General features: G+C 47.5%; 1 protein-coding gene across 3 annotated transcripts in view; it reads right to left on the bottom strand.

The window, feature by feature from the left end:
* Positions 1 to 3,870: 3,870 nt before the first annotated feature.
* LOC144691261 (tektin-3-like) overlaps positions 3,871 to 18,266 on the bottom strand; it is an 81,277-nt gene continuing 66,881 nt past the window's right edge. For all 3 annotated transcript variants that reach the window (XM_078559309.1, XM_078559307.1, XM_078559308.1), the window contains exon 8: positions 3,871 to 4,294. In XM_078559309.1, coding sequence (XP_078415435.1) covers positions 3,991 to 4,294 — 304 coding nt within the window. In that variant the 3' untranslated portion in view covers positions 3,871 to 3,990. The remainder of the gene's footprint in view (positions 4,295 to 18,266) is intronic.

Raw genomic sequence — 18,266 nt, forward strand, 5'->3', positions numbered from 1 at the left:
AGGGCTGTATTTATAGTGCCAGGCAACGTTTATAGTGCTTTTGGTGTGAGATAATGGATTGAGTTTCCCCAGATGGGTTGCAATTCCAATGCCGACCTCAATTCTGGGTCAGGAGCTCGGAAGCGGGTGTGGTGGGATGTCAGTCAATATCGGCCTGGAGGTGACCAGTTGAGAAGCCACCTCGAGGAGCCCCGTCCAATTAAGGATGGCGGGCAGACCAGGTCTGATTGGAGATCCTTCAGTGCTGCTTGGCCTCCAGTCCCACCAGCTGGGAGGTTGCCTCTGGTTACCTGCTGGGCTCCAGCGTCAGCGGGGAGCCCAGCCAACATGAGGAAGATCCCAGCAGCACCATCACCCAAGAAGCCCAAAAATGGGACTAATTGGTTACCCATCGCTGTCAGGTGGGCGTCCTCTGGCACTTTCACCCCACCTCTGGCAAGATCACAGGAACGCGTGGTGTAGCCAAACAGGCGCGATATGTTCCAACTTTGCTCCGGGTCACTCATCCTAACCTGCCTCGGAAGGAATGGGAAAATTCACAGGTTGGCCTGGATTTTCACTGAGTCGGGTTGACTCGGGAACCCTTTAAAAATGATGGGTGGGTCCCAATTCCAGGATTCCCGACCCTATTCCTGGGCTGTGCAATTTTTGGGAGAGCCTTTAAAGGGTGCAGGCTGATTTCTGTCATGAGCCCATACCTGGTACTCCCGGCCTGGCAGGCTCCATTGTGGAGATAGGCATCTCCTACTCTTCCGCAATTTTCATGAAGTCGGGCCAGGTTTTTAAAGAGTCGTAGTTCACAGCCCCTCAGATGAGTTGTGAACCCTAATGTGCATCTTATCAAAGATAAGCTCAAAAGTTCCTCCTCATGCTCCCTTTGCCAAGTTATGGCCCCACCAGCCACCTGCTATGTCCCCTCATGTCCTCCATGCCAAGCTCTGCCCTTCCACCCACACTTTCAGACCCCTCATGCCCCCTATGTCTCTCTATTCACCCCCCATGGCCCCCTCATGCTCTCTATGCCAAGCTATGGTACTTCCATGCCCATTGACTTATGTATACTTACTAGAATCAATTAACCCCACAGTGTATAGTGGGATGTGTAAAAAAATGCTTTGAGAAAAAGTAACCCATTGATAACTTTCTACTGTGCTTGAAAAAAAAGTTTGGACTGCAAGCTAATAAAAGTGTCAATCATCCAGGCCCTTTGATGTTTCAAAAGCCACAAACCACAAACCCATGAAACCATTAACTTTTGTTGACAAACATTCTGAAATTGACTGCAGAGATCAGAGAGCCTGAGCTGCCAATCAAACAATGCTTCCTCTGGGGAGCAGGTGTTCTAGTGTTCTAATAGCTGTCTGGGCTCTCAGCCAAGCATACATAATGAGGCTTGGCTGAGAGCCCAGTCACCTATTCTAATATGAGAACTCCTGTGCCACACAGAGCAGCCCGAGGCAGAAGGAGAGCAACAGCACAACACTGCCTAAGTGGCCACATCACTTGATCTGACACTTGCAGCCATCTGTTCAGATAATGGCATTGTACATAGCTTGGATGCAAGTATAGAGTTGGGATCAGCACATGGTGTGTCACTCAGGCATCAGTGGGCAGAAGTGAGGCCCAGGGGAAAGGATGGTTCTTTTGCCAGCTCGCCAGATGGCAAGGTTGCAGATGAGTTCTGTTGCAGAGGATGCAGATGAGGACCTCAATGGGCAGCATACAGGAGAACACTGATGAACTGCTGGGTGTATTGCTTGGTCTGCCAGGCAGCCTCTTGACACTTTCAAGGAGCATGGAGGAGTCCAGCCCCAGGTTGGCAAAGGGCATGCGCAGAGCTTGTTCTCTCTGCAGCTTATGCTCCATCTCCCTGCAGACACAGCGGCACTCCCACTGCAGACCCCAGACACGTTACAAATTTTGCATGGACAGGTCACCTCCTCTGCCTTCCCTGAGAGAATGCGGCAACACTTCCCGGCAAATCCAGGAACACACAACAAATCATCCAAAAACACTCCAGACACTTTGCAATACAAAAAGATCTTAAAAATGACTTAACCAGCAATTTGCCTGTTTTGGCCCTTTAGATGATGCTAGTGCAGAGTCCATCTTGCAGTCTGCTGATTGCAGAGTGAGCTACAAAGATACTGCCTGAACCTATGTGGCCCAAATTTGGTATCCTGGTGTTATTTCACTAGTTTGGCTCTGGATAGTGCCGATTCGATGCCTTCCGGTGCACACAGAGGATGTCCTCGCGAGTGCCCTTCTCCTCAGAGATGGCTGTGTGATTCACACTGGTAGCAGCCAGCAGCTCAGAGCACTCCACAAAAGCAGTGCTAGGCCTCCTTGATGCCAATGGAGGTGATGTGATGCAAAGGAATTTTGCCTACACTTTTTTCTATCCCTACGCCAATTTTATGTCCATGCTGGTTACTGCCCCTTTTATCCATGGGCTCAAATTTTGCTAATGAGCCTGTTGTGTGGTAGTTCATCAAACAAAGATCCATATACACAACATCAACTGCACTGCCCTCATCCACCCTCCCTGTTACTTCACCAAAATAGTCAAGTTAGCCCAACATGATTCAGTTGCCCCTCACAAATCCGTGCTATCTCTCCTTTATTAGTCTGTGCTTGTTCAAATGACTTCTAATTTTCTCCCAGATTATTGTCGAATGTCAAGCAGAGGCAGGAAGCATCTCTCATTAGAGTTGGCCATTTTGTGGCAACTGCGTAGCATAATGTTGCTTATCACTTTCCAAACTTTGATGTTGCCCAGGTCCTTGCTGCGTCCAGGCACGGACTGTTTCATTATCGTAGTAATTGCAGATGGAGCTGATCACTGCAACCACCAGCCAACAGCTCCACTTCTGGCCTTATGTTGGAGGGAATGTCACTGTGGAAGCAGCTGAAGATAACTGAGCTTAGGATTGTTTTAAATGCTTCCAGTTTTCAAAGAAACACACTTTTTTTCCAATCACAAAGCAAATCCGAGGGCTGTTGTTTTCCCTATTTGTGTAAACATTCCCAGGTTTCTAGCCAGATTTCCGAGAACACCGATCACAGAAGAGGGTTCTATTAATTGATGATTATTGCATGAATTCCCTGAATAAAAGAACGTAAAAAAAAACCTTAGGCGATGCAACGTTGTAAACTGATTCCCCAGCGATTGGACAGCATAGCACAAATTAACTCAACCCTCTGACATGACAATCCAACTTTGTTTCATACACTTGACGATCCAACTAAGATCAAGATCTTGACAAGAAAAGAATGACATAAGCGAGCGTACATCCTTATGGTGAAATGGTTGGTGCCTCAAATCTGTCCTGCGACTAGGGTGACCATAACTGTAGGTTTGCAATACCACGATTTGTGAGAAATTATAGGGAGATTGCAGGTTCAGTATATTTTATGAACAGGGTAATAATTGTTAGCTTGGAACAAGTTACAAAGCTATAGCACAATGGAGTAATTCCAAACCTCGAGATTTTGTTACCGCCAGCTGTTTACCAGGACTTTGACCCAGTGATAACGAAGAGGTGGTGTTTTACACCTATTTGTGTTTTTTCTTAAAAGCAATGGGAGCCAAATCAGTCAGCCTGGGCAGCTATTGTGTTAGCGTAGGGAATTAGTTCAAGAATGCTGCTGGTACATATTTACAAACTGTGTGTCAGCACAGAGAGGGGAAAAAAAGAGAAGAAAATTAAGCTACATTAAAAATCAGGCGTTCGGTTGGGGGTAGTGGGGTAGTTTTGAAGAATTATAAATCCCTTTCGAGGGGGTTAATGAATAATGTGCACGCAGTGACAGGTCAGAAAAGTGGCAAGTGCAGTCTAGCAAATTTGGCAAACACATCACACGAGAACGTTTTTGTTAAACCACCAATTTTCTTTATTTTATTTTTCCACAATATTCAAGCCTTGTTTTCTGAAACAGACCAAAACATGCACTTAACTGAAGCCTAGGGGCTCCATTGTTTTAATTCCTTTATGTTACTTTCTTTTTATTTTTGCACCCACAATTGCACGGCTTCTTCTCGGGGAGTGGGGGGGCACAATAAGTGCCCATGTTCAGCTGAGTGCAACCAATCAAGCGTGGTGTGTTGGGAAGGGTTCTACGCATCCCCATGCATTTCTCCTGATCTATGAAGAGGGAGTTGGCCTTCACACCAATGTCATATTCCAGGACAGACTTGGTTTGCACCAGCAGTTGCAGAGCATTTTGTGCCTCTTGTAGGCGTTGTTTCAATGTCTGTATGGTTGCGTCGATGGTATATACTTCACAGACCAACCTGCAGAGGAAAGAGAATCACTTTTTGTAACGTGCATGTGCTAAGCCAGTTGAAGAGCCAGTCTCACCAGCTTTTTCAGGGGGAGAGGTAAAGGCCTAGGTTTTATCTTACTTTGGAAGGAATGATGAATTTGGTGCTCATGCCCTCCCTCTGTGGAAACATAAGAAAAAATAAGACGTGGGTTTATATAGCACCTTTCCAACCTCAGGGCATCCCAGGATAGCCAAAGGATTTTGAGGTGTAGTCACTGAAGTAGGAATCGCGGCAGCCAAGTTGCGCCTAGCAGAGGCGAAAGTACTACCACCGAGCCGTGATAAAAAGCAGCACCTGTCAGAGACAGGGCTACAACATGAGGGGTAAAAACAGGAAATGCTGGAAAAACTCAGCAGGTCTGACAGCATCTGTGGAGAGAGAAACAGGCGCTGTCAGACCTTCTGAGTTTCTCCAGCATTTCCTGTTTTTATTTCATATTTCCAGCATCCGCAGTATTTTGCTTTTATCTACAACACGAGGGCCTTGATTCTCTGACCCATACTCACTTGAATGCAGCTCCCTACTGGATAAACAGGAGCTCTGAATTTATCTTATAGGTTCCAATTTTCTCTTCCATTTGCACAAATCCAATTACATTTCAGTATACGTACATATATATATGTACAATATGTATGTCAGTATATATATATATATAGTATATATATGCCTATGTAAACGCACTATTGACTTTTACGCATCAGTGATTTGGTAAAGGGGCCTTGACACCAGCTGAAGTATTTAGTAAAGCTTTCCAGTGTTAGCATAAACTCAATTTGAATAATATATTTCACAGGGTGACAACATTATGTGTATCATTGATTTTGCTTCGGTAAAATAATAAATGATCTCAAAAAAACTCAACTTATTGAAAAACTTTTCACTGCATACCTCCTTCAGTGTGAATATTTCCAGCAGTGAATTAAGTACTTCCAAAGTGGAATTTTACTGCAGGCTGTTTTTATTGTTTTTTAATCATTCACGGGATGTGGGCTTTGCTGGCTGGGCCAGCATTTATTGCTCATCCCCAGCTGCCCTTGAGAAGGTGGTGGTGAGCTGCCTTCTTGAACTGCTGCAGTCCATATGGTGTAGGTACGCCCACAGTGCAGTTAGGGAGGGAGTTCCAAGGTTTTGACCCAGCGACAGTGAAGGAACAGTGATATATTTCCAAGCCAGGATGGTGATTTGGAGGGGACATTCGAGGTGGTGGTGTTCCCATGTATCTGCTGCCCTTGTCCTTCTAGATGGTAGTGGTCGTGGGTTTGAAAGGTGCTGTCGAAGGAGCCTTGGTGAATTCCTGCATCTTGTAGATGATAAACACTGCTTGCTGCTATTGTGCGTCAGAGGTAGAGGGAGTGAATGTTTGTGGATGTGGTGCCAATCAAGCTTTGTCCTGGATGGTGTCAAGCTTCTTGAGTGTTGTGGGAGCTGCACTCATCCAGGCAAGAGGGGAGTATTCCATCACACTCCTGATTTTGGCCTTGGAGAGAGCAGACAGGCTTTGGGGAATCAGGAGGTGAGTTACTCGTCGCAGGATTCCTAGCCTCTGACCTGCTCTTGTAGCCACAGTATTTATATGGCTAATCCAGTTCAGTTTCTGGTCAATGGTAACCCTCAGGATATTGATAGTGGGGGATTCAGTGATGGTAATGCCACTGAACATCAAGGCTGGATTCTCTCTTGTTGGAGATGGTCATTGCCTGACACTTGTGCTGTGCGAATGTTACTTGTCACTTATCAGCACAAGCCTGAATATTGTCCAGGTCATGCTGCATTTGGACATGGACTGCTTCAGTATCTGAGGAGTTGAGAATGGTGCTGGACATTGTGCCATCATCAGCGAACATCCCAACTTCTGACCTCATGATGGAAGGAAGGGCATTGATGAAGCAGCTGAAGATGGTTGGGTTGAGGACACTACCCTGAGGAACCCCTGCGGTGATGTCCTGGAGCTGAGATGACTGACCTCCAACAACCTCAACCATCTTCCTTTGTGCTAGGTATGACTCCAACCAGTGGAGAGTTTTCCCCCTGACTCCCATTGGCTCCAGTTTTGGTAGGGCTCCTTGATGCCCCACTCTGTCAAATGCTGCCTTGATGTCAAGGGCAGTAACTCTCTCCTCACCTCAGGAGTTCAGCTCTTTTGTCCATGTTTGAACCAAGGCTGTAATGAGGTCAGGAGCTGAGTGGCCCTGGCGGAACCAAAACTGGGTGTCATTGAGCAGGTTATTGCTAAGCAAGTGCCACTTAATAGCACTGTTGTTGACCCCTTCTATTACTTTACTGATGATCGAGTGTAGACTGAGGGGGCAGTAATTGGCCGGGATGGATTTGTCCTGCTTTTTGTGTACAGCACATACCTGGGCAATTTTCCACATAGCTGGATAGATGCCAGTGTTGTAGTTGTACTGGAACAGCTTGGCTAGGGGTGCAGCAAGTTCTGGAGCACAAATCTTCGGTACTATTGCCAGAATGTTGTCAGGGCCCATAGCCTTCGCAGTATCCAGTGCCTTCAGCCATTTCTTGATATCACATGGAGTGAATCGAATTGGCTGAAGACTGGCATCTGTGATGCTGGAGGAGGCCGAGATGGATCATCCACTCGTCACTTCTGGCTGAAGATTGTTGCAAATGCTTCAGCCTTATCTTTTGCACTGATGTGCTGGGCTCCTCCATCATTGAGGATGGGGATATTTGTGGAGCCTCCTCCTCCAGTGAGTTGTTTAATTGTCCACCACCATTCACGACTAAATGTGACAGGACTGCAGAGCTTAGATCGGATCCGTTGGTTGTGGTATTGCTTAGCCCTGCCTATCACTTGCTGCTTATGCTGTTTGGCATGCAAGTAGTCCTGTGTTATAGCTTCACCAGGTTGACACCTCATTTTTAGGTGTGCCTGGTGCTGCTCCTGGCATGCCCTCCTGCACTCTTCATTGAACCAGGGTTGATCCTCTGGCTTGATGATAATAGCAGAGTGGGGGAAATTCCAGGCCATGAGGTTACAGATTCTGTTTGAGTACAGTTCTGCCGCTGCTGATGTCCCACAGCGCCTCATGGATAATATTAGTTGTCTGAAATGAATGACTTGCCTGTGGAGATGTGGTGGGCACTGGCAGCTCACCCACATCATTTAGATGAGGCCTCTGTGTACAGCACATTGCGTTTTGGGCAGGCCTTGGGCCTCCCAGGTCATAGCACAACATGAATCAGGGGCTTTGCAAATAGGTGAAAACACATTTCTACCCCTAATAGTCAGCGTTAAACCACAGGAGTGAGGCTTGAAACCACAACCTCCTGTCTCAGTGTCTAGTGTGCTACCACTGACCCAACGGACAACTATTCATTTTTTAAAAAATTTATTTTTATACGTTGCATTGTTTTATTTTAAAAAATACATTCATAGGGTCTGGGTGTCACTGGCAAGAGCAGAACTTATTTATGACCTAATTGCCCTTGCGTATGGGGCCACTGCAGAGGGCAGTTAAGGGTCAAGCACATTGTTGTGGGTCTGGAGTGATATATAGGACAGACCAAGTAAGGAAAGCAGATTTCCTTCCCTAAAGGACATGAGTAAACCAGATGGGTTTTTACAACAATCCAATAGTTACCTGGTCACTATGACTGATACTAACTTTCTATTACCAACTGGTGCGGTGAGATTTGAACGTGTGTCTCCGGACAATTAGTCCAGGCCTCTTGACTTTACTGGTTAAGTGACATTACCACCATGTTGTTCTCCACAGTTGCTACAAGACTTGCTGAGCGGTCCAAGACCTGAGTTTGACTGAAATGTGAGCAGGTTCTGAATTTTGGACAAGTGGCTGTTTCTTGTATTTGGGCTGATTTACTACAGGGAACACAATAGACTTTCCTCCAAGTATTTGCAGAAATATGATGCCTTTAGTTTCTTTCGGTGATTGAGGCCATAAATTTCAATATACATGACTGCACCCTGAAATCCCGCCAGAGGTCCTTTAGTCTCTGCTCCAACTTCACTCAGAGACTGATGAAACCACGAGAGAAATGTTGTAAATGAGCCACTTTGGTCACTCACTGCACCTCTGGAATTCTTGCTAGTTCCCTGCTGGGGTTACAGCGAGAGACCAGGAGAACATTCCTCTAAAATTTCAGGCTCATTAGAGTACATTTAAAATCACGCTGGTGTGGGTGACCTCAGGTGAACTACGATCACAAAATATCACTACAGTTACTTCTAAATGGGAAATATGCATCCATTGATACCTTAGTGTATGGGTCAAATTATTAGCATTTTCCAAGAAAACCTGTTGCTGCCTTTTCCTTTGAGTTTACGGGCAGAATTTTCTGCCTGTCGGGCAGACCGTGCAGAAGCGGGCATGGACCCGATCGCTGCCCGTGATCGGGTCCGCGCCGCCATTTTACGCGGGGCCAATTAAGGCCCGCCCAGCGTGAGACGCAGCTCCCGAGGACAGTGGGCGGGCGGCGGCGGGACTGCTATGACCGCAGGGTCCAATGGCGAGCCGGCGGCCTGTTTAAAAGTGCTCCTGCAGCCTTGCTGTCAAACATGGCCAGCGGAAGGGCTCCCCGGAGCGCTGCTGGTGGGCAGGCCGGGCAGGAGGGTATGGCAGCGGGGGCACACTGTGTCCCCTGTTTCTCAGAGGATTGCCTTGCTGCCCTCCTCCAGGAGGTGGCAGCACGGGGGGAGGTCCTCGTTCCCAGGGACGGGAGGAGAAGGCTCCCCCCACATGACCAAACGTGCCTGGGAGGAGGTGGCGGAGGTGGTGAGCTCCCGCAACGTGGTGCGACGCACCTGGATCCAGTGTCGCAAGTGCTTTGATGACCTTTTGCGCTCAAGAAGGGTGAGTACCATGTTGGCATTGGTCACCTAACCCAACAGGCAGGCTTTCCCCCCTGCTGCCCCCCGCCAACTCTGAGTGCAGTTACTGCATTGAATTATTGACGGCATGTGTCCTTCGCTGGGTGGGACAGCAGATATTTCCCATGCCGAGGTCACCCTGAGATGGTGGTGATGAGATGGGTTCTGCACCCACAGCATGTGGTACAGTGACACCCGTATTACTGTTTTGGGGGCAACCTGGAGGATCTGCACCTGGGCGCAGTGTTGGAACTGCAAAACATGTCAAAGTCAGGGTGCTGACATGCTGGGAGGGGAGCTTCCAGGTGGTGGGGCACTGATCGATCTGCTGCCCTTTGCTTTCCACATGCTTGCACCTCCTTGCTTTGCAAGGTTGGACCGTGTGGTGTCAAGTGTGATGTAGGCTGCATTTGGCCAAGTGGGCGGGACAAGCTTGACATCTTTGTGTGAGTGTTCGGCAGCTGCGGGGTGAGGAGGCGCTCGAACCCTGCAATGTCCCAGTCTGGTTGGGGTGGGACAGCAGAGAAGAGATTCCAGGTACAAGTTGCACTAATCAATGCTCTTCTCTCCTTTTCAGGAGAAGAATACTCATAATGCCGCCGAGCGGTTGAGGATTGGTGGAGGGCTGGCCCAGTTGGACATCATTACCAGGTTCAAGCAGGAGGCCCTGGATCTGGAGAGGTGCCATGTGCCCAGTTCCACCAGTGTCAGTGAGGCTGGGGTGCCACAGGCAGGTATGTTTGCCCAGCACTGAGGTCACCATTAGTGTCCCAGCAGCCATGGCAATGCTGAATGTCCAGTGATTGAAGTTCGCAACATGGCTTGACCAATGCCTATGGAAGGATGAGTGCATAATGATCCAGGGACAAGGGTGCACATTGACATTGTCTCCACATTAACTAATCAAATGTCCTTGTTCCTCCTTTCAGCATCAGTGGATCAGGGCCAGGAGGAGGAGGCACAGGGGCCCCCTCTCACACCTGAGGGTCCTGAAGTCTCTGACCCACCAGCATCACACCATCTCTGCCAGGTAGGCACCAGCGCTGTTACTAGCACCTCGGTGGCAATTAGATCATTGGCTAGTGTCCCAGGGCACAGCGGTGAGGGCACTTCACACTCGCTGGAGGAGCTGGCGGAGACAGAGAGTGCCCATGGTGCCAGCAGTTGGAGGACTGCAGGGGACCAAGCACATGCTCAGTTGGTGACTGATGATGTGCCTCTAGAATTGTCCATGGGGCAGAAAACGCTGGAAGTCCAGCAGGGTGTGCGGGAGGATCTGGCGGAGATACATGAGGCTCTGCTTGGCTTGGTCTCCATGGTGGAGGAGTTCACACAGACCATTGCCAATACAATGAGCCTCATGGCCAAGCGCCAAGCTTCCTCCATGGAGAGAGTGGCAACTCTCGTGGAGAGGCTCCTCCAGGAGAACAATCAGGGCTTCCCGGGGATGCGCTTGGACCAGCAAGCCCTCATATCGGCATTGGCCTCAGCCGGTCAGTGCCAGTGTGGGAGATGGTCTGGGGACCAAGTTTCCCAGCTTGGTGCCCATTGATCTACGGTGAGCAAGGAGTTCTGAAGCGACCTCATGTCAGCACAGCAGCTGCCTGTCGTCTCTGCGGGCTCCTCTCTGGGCGCTCCGGATGAGGGCAGCAGTTGCATCTGATGAGTCTGCGATAACTGGTGAGATACCAGCTGTGGGACTGGCAACTCCCTCCCAGGCGGGGTCAACACAGGCTCCACGGGCCAGAGGACGGCCGCCAAGGTCATCAAGGCCAAAACGACAGCAGAGTCAGCAGGCTGTCTCAGATGGCACTGCCAGCGAGGGGACAGCACCTAGACGTAGCACCCGAAAGCGTAAACATAAGGCACCTTAGGCACACCACAGGTTGCTCACTGGTGCTTTTGTGTTGCCCCGCATTGAGGTCATGATTAGTTGGTGTGCTGTTCAACACCTTTGTCATTTTGTTTCCTTAAGTTCATTTTGTTTTATCATTAAATTTAGACATGTGACCATGGCTGAGGGTGCCTCTTTTCCTCTGCAGGTGGATGGTTACCCATGATGTTATGAGTGAGTTGTGTCACATTGAGCTTTAATGACAAGGCCCTTAGTTAATGTTCCTATCTAGGCAGATTTTGCATTCAGGTATCGAGTGTGGAGTCTGCAGCACAGACTTCTGCTGGAGGTCCATCTGTGGTGTTCTAGCTGAAGGTTCGTTGGATTAAAGCCTCCTGGGTGTCCTTGCCTCCCTGGGGTATGCCCAGGTCAGCGTCTACCCCCTCAACATTTCCCTGTGATTGCTCATCCTCAGACTCACTGCTGGACTCATTGTGTGCAGCTGCAGCAACTGCATCTACATCATCTTCATCCACAGCGTCCCCCCTTTGCAGAACTAGATTGTGGAGAGTGCAGCATGCAACCACTATAAGTGACATATGATCTGGGGGGTACTGGAGTGCGCCCCCTGAATGGTCCAGGCATCGGAAGCGCATCTTGAGAAGACCAATGGTTCTCTCCACCACAGCCTTTGTGGAGGCGTGGCTCCTATTGTACTGCTGCTCAGCTTCTGTTCTTGGATGGCGGAGAGGTGTCATGAGCCACCTTCTGAGGGGATAGCCCTTGTCACCCTGCAGCCAACCATCCAGCCGGGCTGGAGCACTGAAGAGCCCCGGCACCTGGGAGTGTCTGAGGATGTAGGCGTCGTGGGAGCTGCCTGGGTACCTTGCACAGACATGCAGAATCTGCACCCTGTGATCACACACTATCTGCACGTTCATGGAGTGGAAGCCCTTCCTGTTGACGAAGGCACCGGGCTTATCTGCTGGTGCCTTGATGACCACATGTGTACAGTTTATAGCACCCTGGACAGAGGGGAAGCCAGCAATGGCCGCAAAGCCTCTGGCTCGCTGTGTCTGGATTGCCTGGTCCCAATGGAAGTGCATGAAAGTCAATGCACACCTAAACCGAGCGCCTGTAACCTGCTTGACACAAGTGTGGACAGCTGATTGGGAGACACCGCAAAGATTACCCACCGAGCCCTGGAAAGAGCCAGAGGCATAGAAGTTGAGGTCACTTGTGACCTTTAGAGCCACTGGCATGGGGTGTCCACCCACACAGTTGGCGGAGATCTCAGGGCCTATCATCTGACAGATAGAGTTGACTGTCTCCCTTGAGAGTCGGAGCCTCCTTCGGCACTGCACCTTAGACATATTGAGGTAGCTGCTTCGCTGCCTGTATACCCTGGCAGCAGGATAACGGCGTCTTCTGCGGCCCCTTCCGCCTTGGACTACCTCTTGGCCCTGCGCCTCTTGTGCCTGCGCCTGTCCTCCCAAAGGTGGCTCCCCTGGAGGCTGAAAGTGCAATTCTGGCCTCCTCCCCCTTCCGGCCCTCCCTTCCTCCTCAGAGGAGGTGCCTCCAGTGGAGAGCACAACTCCCATTCCCAGGCTAAGGGAAGGCTTCTTGAAACCTGCAGGCCCCCAAAAGGATCTTCACTGTAGACTGCTGACCTGAAGGCTATGAATCCTGTCCAAGCAGCTGGTATGAGTTTTGAAGTATTTCTGCTCACACAGGCAAGTATCAGTAACTTTCCAAATTAAATATCTGACAGAGCACAATCGCAACCCCACTGAGCCCTCTTATCCCGCCCCTGGATGAGGTTTATACAAATGTGTCCTACTCGCCTGCCTATTGCTCCCGGAAGACGACCTGAAGATCACACGGGGCCCCGGAAAATCGCCGTCAATTGGTGCCTCAAGGGCCTTAAGTGGCCCGTTAATTAATGGCGGGCGCGCTTCGGAGATCATCGCGCCCGCCCTCCGAAATATCACAATGGCGCATGGTGATGTCAGGACGTTCGCCCGATGTCACCACGCATCATTTTACACGTTGGCATGCGGGGCCCATCCCCACACACCAACGGGAAAGTTCTGCCCTATCTATACCCAGGCAGGTCTGAACTAAGTAACTAAACATTCCTTTCTCCCCATTATTGCTGGTCGCAAACAAACCGAAGATAAAGACCTTTCGAGGTGAATCGCTGATTAAAATAAATGGAGTAAAGCCTGCATTAAAATAATGGAGGCTAGTCTAATGTATTGCATGCCTATTTGCTATTATTGTCAATAGTCATTTTTAGACTTGGAAAAATATTTTTAAAAAAGATTGAAATTCCCAGCAGGTTGTTCAATATCTAAAAAAATGGAAAAGCTGTAACTCTTCAATGGTATTTGGTCCTGAAGTCTTATTTGGATAACTTGGATTTAGTGTTTTGCCTTCTGAAGCAACTTGGACATAAAAATTCTTCATTGCAAATATTTCACTGTTGTTAATATCCTGACTCTCATGTGCTGGGGCTGTTTTCTTTGGAACAGAGGAGGTTGAGAGGAGATTTAATTGAGGTATATAAGGTTATGAGGGGCCTATTTCCCTTAGCAGAGATCTCAATAACCGGGGGCACCGACTTATGGCAGAAGGATTAGAGGGGAGTTGGAAAGATTTTGTTTCCACCCAGAGGGTGGCGAGTGGGGTTTGGGGGTGGGGGGTTCTGGAACTCACTGTCTAAAGGAGTGACAGAGACAGAAGCCCTCACGGCCTTTAAAAAGTACTGAGAAATGCACTTGAAGTGCTGTAGTCTACAGGTTTATGGACCAAGGGCTGGAAATTGGGATTAGGCTGGATAGCTCTTCTTTTGGCCAGCAGAGAAATGATGGGCCAAATGGCCCCCTTCTGTGCCATGAATTTCTATGATTCTGAGCTGTCCCTTGGTCAAAGACAGGGACAGATGCATGGTGAGCCACTTTTATCTTGTAAATGTGGAGTGCACCACCAGTTTGGGTTATTGAAGCTGCATAGAGGTTTGAGTCTGTAAATCCACATGATGTTATTGCCATGAAAGGAATTGGGTCCTCTAGCTTTTTACTGAAGAAATCCCTGTAACGACTTCTACTCTATATGTAAAAATAATATCTGCACCCTTCAATGACAAACTCTTTTGACTTGAATGACAGAATTACTTTAGGCTCTGGAATTCCACTTAAGAAAGGCCACAAAACTCCTGGGAAGGCCATGAGGAGCAGGCCTGGGGCACAGCAGATCTGCCCACCTTTCGCCTATTACCCTTACCCCAGCTGAAATCAGAGAAGGTGGGGGTGGGGGGGGCATTTAAATGTTTTGGGTGAACATCGATACCATCTTTGCTGTAACCGGAGTCCAGAACAAAAAGTTTTAAACTCTCGCATTTGTTTCTTCAGCTGCACGGTTTTATCAATAAATCAACTAACTTCATTGCCAAAATCAGTCCTTTTGGAACTTGAGTTCTACCAGCCCCCTCCATAGCCCAAAAATTCTGTACACCAAAGACATGGAAGTGTCCCGGCCACACCCTCTTCCCCTCACTCTCCTGGTCCCAGGAACTTTGGGACCACATTGTAAAAAGTCCACAAGTATAGGAATGGGGAATGTTCCCGGACTCTGCACTTTAGTGACACCTCAGTGGCGTTACAAATTGTTCCTTTGTACAACTTGGGGGGTTTTTTTTTCCCCGTTGCAATGGAAGGGATTGAATAATGGGCATATCTGGAGTTACAGTCATGGAAATTTATGCTCTGAAGAACTTTCAGTCTAACTTCTTATTTTTACATAAGGGCTGCATCTGGGCTTTCAGCTTTTTGAGCAAGTGTCTCTTTTTTAAGCTATTAGCCAACTTTGCCAGAAACAACATCCAAGAGTTCTCCAGTCGCTCTGAGTTAGTTCTAGATAGGAAGCACCTTGGAAGCCCTAAAGCAAAGGCTCACTCGATTGGCCCCTGGTACGAGGGGGTTGTCCTCTGGCAAGCAGCTGAGTAAACTAGGTCCATATTCTCTGGAGTTTAGAAGAATGAGAGGTGTTCTCATTGAAACATACAAGACTCCGAAGGGGCTTGACAGCTTGGATTCAGAGAAGTTGCTTTCCCTGGCTGGGGAGCTTAGAACATGGGGATACAGTCTCAGGGTCAGGGGCCGATCCTTTAGGGCTGAGATGAGGAGAAATTTCTTCACTCACAAAGGTGTGAATCTTTGGAGTTTTCTACCCCAGAGGGTTCTGGATGCTTCATCATTGAATGTATTTAAGGCTGGGATGGACAGATTTTTGGTCTCAGGGAATCAGTGATATGGGGAGCGGGCAGTATAGTGGAGTTGAAGCCCAAGATACATGACCGTATTGAATGGTGGAGCAGGCTCAATGGGCCATAATACTGCTTCTATTGCTTATGTTCTTATGTCCACCTACCTATCTGACAAGAGGGAAAGTTGCTGGCAGCCCTTTCTTAGATATTCCCAATCTACGAGGGCTGGGCAAAACCTTCAAGGTCCACTCTTAGCTGGCACAGGAGTTTTTGGACCTCTACCAGAGCATTGTCTAGGAGAGATATCACTTGTGGGCCACACTTATGGAAGATCACTCAATCCCAGAGGAATATCTACACTTGAAGGGTTAAAGTGAAGGCCACTTCTCTGAAATCAAAATAACTGCATCTGAAGTGCCAGATTGCTTATCTCCAAAGCAACAGAGTGGTGATTGGTGTTTTCCATCCAGTGTATTTGTGGTTTAATTCCACAATTCCCTCAATACTTCATCCCTCTGGATACATATTTCTGTGCATTTGTGACTCATCTATTTCCCCTGTTGTAGCAGTGCCAGCAAAGGAAGTGTCCAATTTTGGGATTTTCAATTTGAGATATGGCTAAAGTGGAGGGATCACATCGCTGCCTAAGGCACTTCAATGCGACCATTTTGGTCGACATCTGTTAATGTTAGCAAGGATAAAAATTTTGAGCTATTGTGACCTCGCCAAAGTTACAATCCAGAATCTTAAAATACACAACATTCAGAGCTGATTGTTCATTGCATTCCCATCACTATGGAATGTGTAACCCATGCGTCATAACCATTTCTATATTATCCTTCCCTGTCTCTGCCAATTTTAGTCAACCTCATCTTGCAGCCAATTCTAATCCAAACCATTGTGGTACAGCCAATTCTAGCCTAGCCATGCTGTATCATCACTAGGTCTGGTACAGGCCCCCACAGTAAGTTCTATCGAGCTTTCCATAGCCAATTCGACTTCAGCCCAATCGTGCAATTCTAATCTATCAAATCCAATGTGTAGTCCAACCCTCATGTTTCACAGTTAATTCTAGTCTAGCCTTATGGTGGTTGAATCATTTCAAACGTTGACTAAAGTGCAACCTATCTGGGTTAGGGCAGTGGGGGTGGAGGGGTCTCCAGTGGAAGTAGTGCAGGAAACATCACAAAATCCTCCTCATTTCTGGTCACATTTAAGAAGGCTGGACAGTGCTAATGGATTAAACAAAAAACAGAAAAAAATCTGCACTGAATGTTGCTAGTCTTCTAGCTTTTTGTTGCTGACTAGAAACAGATTGGGTAGATACCCAGAACATGCTACTTTGTCACACATGTTAAAGTCACTCGGAGAAGCAGATTAATCACCTGTGTCTTGGTAGACAAGTGTTAATTGCCAAGGACATATAGTTGACAGATAATATTGATTACATGGCTGCAGTAGTGAGACAGAGCTAATTGTCTGTCCAATTAAAGGCTTCCGTAAACCAAAGCTTTCACAGTTTGCCTTGTTCTGAAATGGAACAGCTGGCTGGAAACAGCTCTCTGGGAAATGAGACTAATGCATCATTTAAGGCATATTTTTGTTGCTAAACGGGCAGCTAAGTTCTTAGCTGAGGTAGACACCTGAGCTATGAGAAATTAATGGACAATTGTTAATTGGCAGCTAGTTGTACCCTCCCTATATAGATCTCAAAAATTGATGTTAAGATAGCAAGCAAGTTAAGATAGTAGAACAGTTATGGACTGCAACATATAAAGAACACAGGTTGTTCCTATGTAAAACTAAAGTTGTTTGGAAATAGAGATAGTTTAAGTAAGTTATATTGGTATTTGTGGGTGCTAGGAATGAGTTTTAGCTTTAAAGTTTAAGTTTGATTTGTATTTCTGTATCTGTGTGTTAAGAAAGGTCAAATGGAGTTTCGGTTTCACTTTAAAAAGGTGCTTGCATTTCTAATGAGGAGTTTTACAACCCCTAAAGAGAAGGTAAACATACAAGGGCGGAGGGATTGGACCTAGCAACAGGGGCCCAGAGAGGCAGGTCTCTCCCACAGACACACAGGCAGCAGAAGAGAAACAGCAGTTGTTTTGGAAACTGTTTGAGTGCAGTTGGTTCTGAAATTGTTGCCAGGAGAGACTGGAGCAAAGGGGACAGATAGCCAGTCCCAAGCTAAAGAAAAACCCCAAAAAATCCAGGGGAATGGAAGAATTTAAGGCCCAAAGAAGATCTTCCAGTCAAAGGAAGGACAGGAACCTGGGAAAAGGTCCCATTAGTGAAGTTAAGAGTGACAGGCAGAGAGAAAGGCTCCATGCTTCAGCTTTAAAAAAGACAAAAGCTGCAGAAACCAGGTTTAAAGCGAGAGCAGCTTGCAAGAGGCAAGAATGTCCAAAGAGACAACTGAAGGTCAGAGTGTGTGGAAGACAGCTTGAATGCATGAGGTGACCCAGGGAGAGGAATGTCAGAATGACAGTTTGAAACCCTGGAGTTAGCCCTTGTGGAAGGTGTCTGAGAGAAAGCATCAGTTTGGGAGAAGATTCCAAGGCGAGGTCTTGGAGAGTGGAGGTTGGAAACCCTTATGTAAAGGATGAAATTAAGTAAGACTGGTTGGTTCACGGTGTGACAAACATCTGGGGGGAGTTGAGGAGAGATCCATAGCATCTGGTTGAGGTGACATCTGTCTCTTGATTTCAGAGTGTGGTCTGTCTGACCACAGGGTGCCATAGGTTTACATGGGCTGTTTACTTACTGTGTACATTAGGAGTATAAGATAGCTTTTGTAACTTGTATTATCCTTACAAATCTGTAAACATCTGTAAGGGTATAGTTGTGGGCGAAGGAATATTGAAATATAGTTAATCTTTTCTTGTAGAATAAATGTTTTATTCTTTTGTTAAAAGTTCACCAGCTGAGTCCTGTGCCTCTGTTCAGTAGCTACTCTCCACATATCTAAACAAACAAATAAAAGTTA

Source organism: Cetorhinus maximus, chromosome 15 (genome assembly GCF_964194155.1).
Source record: "Cetorhinus maximus chromosome 15, sCetMax3.hap1.1, whole genome shotgun sequence".
Lineage (NCBI taxonomy): Eukaryota > Metazoa > Chordata > Chondrichthyes > Lamniformes > Cetorhinidae > Cetorhinus > Cetorhinus maximus.